Source organism: Notothenia coriiceps, unplaced genomic scaffold (genome assembly GCF_000735185.1).
Source record: "Notothenia coriiceps isolate Sejong01 unplaced genomic scaffold, NC01 NC01_scaffold00003854, whole genome shotgun sequence".
Taxonomy (NCBI): domain Eukaryota; kingdom Metazoa; phylum Chordata; class Actinopteri; order Perciformes; family Nototheniidae; genus Notothenia; species Notothenia coriiceps.
This window is the reverse complement of record NW_011336555.1, coordinates 1-7,642: the sequence shown is the minus strand read 5'-3', so window position 1 is coordinate 7,642 and position 7,642 is coordinate 1. Positions and strand designations below refer to the sequence as shown.

At 42.9% G+C, this 7,642-nt stretch overlaps 2 protein-coding genes across 2 annotated transcripts; one reads left to right on the top strand and one right to left on the bottom strand.

The window, feature by feature from the left end:
• Window positions 1-1,147: 1,147 nt before the first annotated feature.
• Window positions 1,148-3,098, bottom strand: LOC104941762 (anion exchange protein 3-like; the record flags this gene model as incomplete). The annotated part of the gene is made up of 3 exons (XM_010766898.1): window positions 3,063-3,098; window positions 1,491-1,685; window positions 1,148-1,330 (listed from the first exon to the last, which is right to left on the bottom strand). Coding segments are annotated over exons 1-3 (414 nt in total), but the record flags the coding sequence as incomplete, so codon positions are not given.
• A 67-nt stretch (window positions 3,099-3,165) lies between these two features.
• Window positions 3,166-7,125, top strand: LOC104941761 (serine/threonine-protein kinase SMG1-like). Its single transcript, XM_010766897.1, has 7 exons — window positions 3,166-3,321; window positions 3,472-3,661; window positions 4,495-4,775; window positions 5,371-5,580; window positions 5,969-6,106; window positions 6,430-6,582; window positions 6,682-7,125. Exons 1-7 carry the CDS (start codon window positions 3,166-3,168, stop codon window positions 6,910-6,912), a joined length of 1,359 nt encoding a protein of 452 aa, XP_010765199.1. The 3' UTR covers window positions 6,913-7,125.
• The last annotated feature ends 517 nt before the right edge of the window (window positions 7,126-7,642 follow it).

The following is a 7,642-nucleotide window of genomic DNA, read 5'->3' as shown; positions in this document are numbered from 1 at the left end:
CTTGATTGGGCCAAATTGGACCCAGAGTCACCCACAACAATGCTGCTGGGTCTTCCCAGACCCTAACACCAAATGATACACTTTTTTTTGGTTTTTAATAAAAGCAGGACAACATTGAAGCTTTTTTTAGTGTTTTGTTGCTATGCTAACAGAATATTAAATGACATTTAGCTTTGCTGATCTAACCTTTTAGATTGACTTAAAATGAACAGATATTCAGAGAGTATAATAGTAGAAAGGCTGCTTTCCCTCAAAGCAGCAGGTTGTCCTCATTTACCGCCCCCCCCCAAACCTTCCACCTCATTCATGTCTGAGTTGTCTGAGCTTCTCGTTTTCTGTTTTATAGAGCTATTCTCATCCACCATCTTTGTTTGTGACGTAAATAGTGTAACAGTCACGTTTCTGAATCGGACACTCTGAGTGGATACAGTCACAGCCAATCGGAGTCTGATTCAGAGGGTTGCCTGTCAGTTCCGTTGTTTTGTGTACTGAAAAGAGAGCCGGTATAATTGCACGCGCAAAAACAAAATAAAAGTTGGAATACGTTATTTTAGTGTTTTGAAATTAAACTGAGGTATGGCAAGGAAGAGTTACTACAGCTGAGGCTTTGGAGCTGATTTTTCAAGGGGACAATGTTGATGAAAATTCTGACGAATCTGCTCAGTATGCGATGTGTGATTGTGGACATGATATATCATGTGTACTCTTCAAAATTGGCAGGAATCTTTTTTACAATTCCTCGCAAAAACGCCCATGGACACTGCCCAAAAGAATGGGCATAACTAATGAACAGAATAAGTTAGAATCTTCTAATCAGTTCTGATACAATGATAATAATGTGTGCAATTTTCTGTGTTGAATGTTTCTTTCAATGTTATGGTTAGCAGTTAATAATGAAATAAGTAAAAGATTCAAGCTCCGTTTTTTCTTTTTTTTCTTTTTATTGGCCAATATTTCCTATTATAGTGTATATACGTCTCTAATGAGTGACATATATTAAGAGCTGAGGTTTTGCTGATTTCTGGGATGTGTAAAACTCGATTATACTGCAAAGAAATGACAATTTATAAGGCAAAACACAAAAATATACAAAAACGGAAATGTATGTGGGTCTCAGAGGGTTAATAGACTGAGTAAAGCAGGGTACCTTGCCACCTAAAAAACGACTGTTTCGGAGCTTCCTGAGGAAGAACGCCACGAAGAAAGTGCCAATCATGAGGACAAAAGACAGGAGAGCCGTGTTGGGCTGGTTGAGGAGGTGGTAATTAACTTCTTCAGCTGAGTTTGGGTCACTTGAGTATGTAGCCATCAGTGGATGCTCCCTGAACACCTGGAAACAAAAAGACAGTCTTACTTATTTGCAGCGGCTCTTTCCAGATATGATAATAGAAGGACTGAAACTTATAAGGATTTTGATTTGCATAAAAAGCTTTTCTTTATTGTCCAAATTCTTCTCTAACTCAGTGTGCTGTGTGACATCTGGCGTTTACCTTGAAGAGCTTAGAGAAGGTCTCATAGATGAAGATGAGAGAGATGAGGAAAGCAAAGATTTCCTGGGTAAAGGGTGAGATGAAGCGAACGAGGAAGCTTCCCTCCGCTGCTACCATCACCAGGACGATGAAGATGAGCCAGAAACCAATCCACACACGACCCGTCAGATACTCAAAGTTGTGGGCCTGACAGAACTAAGTGAAAAGACAAAGACATGTTATTTACAAACGGAAGTCCTGAGAGGCAAAACTACAAAAATCTGCTGGTCCATATTCCAGTGTGATCTATATTGTTTCAATCAGGTTACAGCCATAACCACCGAACATAAATCAATGGCAACAAAAGTTGAATGAGGTGTTTAACATGACAGATTCACAGCTCAAATGCAGCAGAAATCGAATACTTTAAAGGTATTAAAACTAAATTGCTTTGACTTATTTTCCCTATCTTGTCAGTTATAATTTATTTATTATTATTTATTTTTATTGAAATAGTTTTGTGTATTTTCATTGTCCTCTTTTATAAGTTCCTTATTTCAGAGACTGTTGACAAATCCATGAGTATAAAATTGTATGGCATTAAAGGTGGAATAGGTAAGTTTCAGAAACCGGCTCGAGATACACTTTTTGTTATATTCCATGGAATGCTGTTAACATCCCGATAGCAATGAATATCTTAAGTGCTTTGACAAAAAATCCATAAAAAACTGTCATCTGTGGAACCTGTAATACTGTAAAAACTACAACCAATTGGATTGGATTGCCGCCCTGTCTGTCAGCCTTCCATCTCGTGCACGCACAAATGTATCTCGTGCCCTCATTGGGCGTGCCGTCATTGGGCTTGCATTGCAGCAGTACTTCAATGACTCGCCAGCAACAGGCGGCCACTTTCACCATGGCAGAGTTAGGTTCAACATCGTCTACTGGTCGCAAAAGAAAAAATGTAACGGAGCAAATTAAGAACAAAAAGAAAGTGGAAACTAGGAGAAGTCAAACCGGAGTCAATATCGGAGTTGCTTTGGCTGTGTAGTATTTGCTAACCTAGATGTGTTTAGCTTTGCCTGATATGTAACGTTACTGCAGCCTGCTCTCGCGGAGGAGGTGCTCTGTAAGGAAATCTGAAGGAAGGGGCGGATTCTTTTTGGCTGTGTACTTTCAAATTTTAGTGCACTCGAGCCGGTTTCTGAAACTTACCTACCCCACCTTTAAGTGATCGAAAACCTTCGAATGGGACAATGTCGAATTTTATCGCAGAACTAATACAAAACAATCACGCCAAGTTGATCAATGTGAATTTGCATTATCTGAAAATTTATAAATATCCTCTCATTGGTTTTAAAGGGTCCCTATTCTGATGTTGGGGTTTCCCCTCTCCTGTGGTGTGTTCTCTCGGTGTTAGTGCATGTAAAAGGTCTGCAAAGGCTCAAATCCCTGTGTTCACTCCAGAGGGAGGTTTTTTTTTTAACATTGAGTTATTTAACACAGTAAAGGCACAACATACAAATATCAACCTGAACATTAGCATAATAGGGCCCCTCTTATTACAGGAATTGTATGCAGGAAAGTACTGACTTGCACCATGTTGATTTGGGGATCTTCAGGATTCATGATAACCTTGTTTGATAGTTTGTTTTTCACAAAAGAGTCTGACCAAATGTGTTTGTTTGTGCTCAGGATGCTGCGTGCCCAGTACTCTGAGCTGATCCAGCCTCGCAGCATGGAGGGGCCGGGGCAGGACACACCCAAGATGTCTGCGGGGCAGATGCTGTTGGTGGCCTTTGATGGCATGTTCACTCAGCTGGAGACTGCCTTCGGACAGCTCACAGAGAAGGTAACCCTTAACCTTCTTGCAGATGTTAGATAGTAGTTTTATATTGAGATTTCCCATCCTCATGCTTCCATTCTAGATTGTTTGTATGATTAACGGTTATTTGCAGTTACCTTCATTCCCTTACCACATTCTCCTCTTCCCCACCTTCAGCTGAGCTCACTAGAGCTGCCGCTGGCCTGGAGGAAGGTCGATGTCCTGAGGGAGGCTCGAGCCACGCAGCTTCACTTCTTTGACAACCCGAGTCAGAGACAGCTCATGGAGGAGGTGTTCTTCCTCAAGAGGCTGCAGACCATCAGGGACTTCTTCAGGCTGTGTGCCTCCTTCGCTCAGACTCTGTCTGGTGAGACTTCTGCACTGATACAAGTAGCTGAGGACTCACAATGAACTCAGCAAGTTCTTTCAGACCAATGATCAGCCCCCACCCACTCACTTATGAACAGTCACATGCTAAATAAATAACTAAATAAGAATTTAAGTACAGAATTTAGTGAGCAATTTAACATTTATTTTTGTAACGTGTTGAAATGCTTGGAAGAGATTTTCACGTTTTGTTCTACGACATAAAATACATCAGTAAATATCCCACTGGTGAGTGTCTGAAGCATTTGTGCATCTGACAAACAGTCAGTTGCTATAACGTGTCTAAAAGAAGCTAATAAACACCATGCCAAACACTAGCTGCTTTAACTTAGAGGGTGCGAAGTGAAGTCAAGTGACTGTGTTGTAGTTCCTTTATAGCCTAAGGTTAGCTTTCACTTCTGTCGATTGCGTTACGCATCAATATTCATAACGATTATTAATATGTGGACATGATCCTGCTGAACAAAATGTGTAAGTATCATAGACCTGTTTGACACTGGTTTTATTTACTGCAATAATTCTGAATTCCAATGGAAAAATTCCATTGCTTTTTTTTTAGGGAGCCCCTGTAATCCTAACTTCCGGATCAGCCTAGAGAAATACGTCATAACTGCAACACTTTAAAGCTAAACTTTATACAAGAATTGTGGAAGACATGTTTGATTTTCCCCTCATGCAGTAACATATCACAATGGTCAGACCTATTCATGCTGTACAGGAATATTTACCATACCAACATTTACCATGTTGGAACTTTGCTCATCATCTCATGTACCTGCTGTCGAAAGAGTGTGTGACATCTTGTTTGTTCAGGTACCTGCCCCCCCCCTGAGGATCTGATGCCTACAAATGGCCCTATTGCTCTGGGTAAGCCTCTATACCGGCGGCCCAGTGCCTCAGGGCCAGGCGTGGCGGTGGTGAGCGAGGAGCAGATGATCCGCCCCATCAAGGCCTTCACGGCGGAGTTTGTCCGGCAGATGCTGATGGGTCTGTCGGGCCAGGCTCTGGGTCTGGCCCTCTGCAGCACCCTGTCGGCTCTCGGCCTCGACGTGGTGGCTCAGGTGGAGGCCAAAGACTTCGGAGCAGAGAACAAGGTACAACAGACCCCGAGACCTTTGGTCTAATGTACAGGTATTTTGTAAATGTGATAACATGTAGCCCCCCGCACTGGGTGGAAGCCCAATATAGTTTCTCTGATGTTCATGACATTTGGTATCAACTTTGCTCTACTGTGAACATATTACAAATGGGCTTTCATTAGCCACACCCACCCAGAAGTTGGCCATTTGGATTAATGTGCATTTTTTTCCAGTATTTTTATACCAAACCTTTACGAACTCATCCTATTGAGTAGAGTGTAAAATAAATTGTTTTGTCAAAGAAAAATTCAAATACTCAAGGAATGGCGTTTTCGCTCAAAGCAGAACATTTTGATGATATGCATGTGTCAAACTATTCCAAACCAATTGCATATGGGTTTCAGCGGAGGGTAATTTTATAGGCATAAATCCAGTCACTTTGTGAGTTGGGACTCAGTGCACTTCATCTTCCGAAGATATTAAACTCTTGGCTAACAAGGGATTGGCTGGGTATATTTGCTTTAAAGAAGGGTTTAGTGTTGAACATGTGTAAATAGAGTTCCCTGCGATGGTCAGTGTGTGAGCAGTCCCCTGTCTGCTCTGTCTGAAGGTGCCTCTGGATGAGCTGTGTAAGAAGGCGGTGGAGCAGAGCCTGGCGTCAGGGCGGGTCCCCCAGCTGCTGCTGAACAGGGCCACGGTGCTGGCCTCCTCCTACGACACGGCCTGGAAGAAGGTGGACCTGCTGAGGAGGCTGGACGCAAACCTGAAGGCCGCCAAGGCCAGCCTGCAGAGGAGCCAGCTGCACATCGCCATGTTCCAGGTACACTCAGTCACCAGGAACAAATGAATCTTATAACGCACAAGGCTGAGGATTTATACTTAATTGTTTGTGTAATAATAATAATATAAAAAATATTTATTTTATTGGACATTCTTACTTTAACTTTAATCATTCCATTTTGTTCAATGTATCTTTTACTTTATTTCATTCTAAATGGAGCGATTGTAATCTGAACCTAATTTCCCCCGGGATGAATAAAGTACTCTTATTTCTGATCAACCTGTAATAGATGTGAGCTACACTAGCAAGTTGAGTTAGTGATGATGTCATATATTTAAAAAAAAAGGTTACAGACTAAAGAATAAATAGTCAGCGCAGTGACTTTCAGGTATACATGTGTTTTTTATTCTGAATGTTACCCCCTTAGTGGCAGCATGAGGATGTTCTGGGCCCCAACAACCAGCCTCTGAGTGTCAGCATCCCCCCGCGCTCCGTCATCCTCAGCAACATGAAGAAGAAACTCTACAAGCTGAGTCAGGATGAGGGATCCATCGTAGCTATTCAGGTCTGTATTTGACCATGACACCGTACTGTGTGTCATCCATCAATCAAATGCCCCTCCCCTTTAGAGATGGTCCCATACTGGAGCCTTTATCAATTTAAGGAAATGCCAAACTATAAAGCATGTATTTACACTGACCTAAGATTTTCAACTACATAATTACTCTGTAGTTATGTTAGTTTGACAATAAAGAACCTTGAACCCTTGAACCTTGAGCAATAGTTGGCACTTGTTGCCAATTATTGTAATTTGGGTAAAAAGGAAATCCTTTTTTTATGGTTTTTCTTTGTGCTGAATACTAAAATGCAGTTTGACTGTGTCCTCAGGAAAAGCTGGCGGCACTGGAGGCGAGCATCGAGCAGCGCCTGAAGTGGGCGGGGGGGGCCAACCCAGCGCTCGCCCCTGTCCTGCAGGACTTTGAGATGACCATCAGGGAGAGACGCGCCATGGTGGCCCGAGAGAACCAGCGCACCAGCCAGGTAACACTACTGCTCCAAGCCCACTGTGAAACTTCCATCAGTGTTTTTTAGCAGCCCCAGCACCTGATAGATTACCCATGTTTCTGATATTTTTCCCAGGTCACCTTCTTGTGCTCCACCATCCTGAACTTTGAAGGCCTCCGGACCCGCTCCCCCGAAGCTCTGAACATGGACGCCGCTCTGTTTGAGCTGCTGAAGCGCTGCCAGCAGACCTGCTCATACGCAGCCCAGTTCAGCAGCACTGTGTCTCCACTGGAGCTCCAGCTGCTGCACCGACTGGTGGGTGACCTCCGACCTGCACACAGGCTGTATACTGAGCTGCAGGAATGAGTCGTGAAACCTGGAAATTAGTTAACATTTTACCTCTTCCGGTTCCCTCTACTCTTTTTAAGCGTTTTTGGTTAGATTCCTGGAATAGGGTCTGTGGTTAATACAAGCCGAAGAGATATTTATGTTTCGCTCTACAGCATAAAACACATCAGTAAATACTGGTGAATCTCTGATTATAGTTGACCAAATTTTTTGCCAAGTTTTGGCAATGTGTGACGTGTCGCACTGGAACACACCGCAAAGACTTCAGCCGACGGCCAAGTAGCACGTACGAACTGTGAATGCTTGAGTGGCAATAACTCTCCTTACCAGCAGGCGGCGGTAGTGTGTATTCGTCATTCAAATGAGGCAACAACCGGAAGACTGGCCCTTTCTCAATCTCGAGGATTCTGGCTTCCAAGCCAATATTTCAAGGATGCTACGTTATCGAGTGCCGCCGAAGGACTGTTCCAATCTCCAGCATACTAGGAATTCCACAGAGGCCGCGTCCTTGGTTTGGGGGAAATTTCGAGGCTGCACATGTGTAGACTTTGCGTCCTTAAAATCCCCACTATGCTTTACGCATGGACCAATTTCAAAAACCCTTGCGGAGAATTGCTGAACCGACGCAGCGCACATTTAAATGTAAGTATAGTGGCGTAGAACATGTGTTGGTAAATATGTTACTTTGTTACATTTGTTTGTTATCACCAAAAATGTGTTCCGTGAAAGTAAAGCAAGTTCATAATTA

Bases quoted from the DNA above. Each gene is read 5' to 3' on its own strand.
- LOC104941761 (XM_010766897.1), top strand. From the start codon at position 3,166: ATGCTGCGTGCCCAGTACTCTGAGCTGATCCAGCCTCGCAGCATGGAG. The intron at 3,322-3,471 runs GTAACCCTTAAC...CCCCACCTTCAG, and splicing joins TCGGACAGCTCACAGAGAAG to CTGAGCTCACTAGAGCTGCC. The intron at 6,107-6,429 runs GTCTGTATTTGA...CTGTGTCCTCAG, and splicing joins GATCCATCGTAGCTATTCAG to GAAAAGCTGGCGGCACTGGA.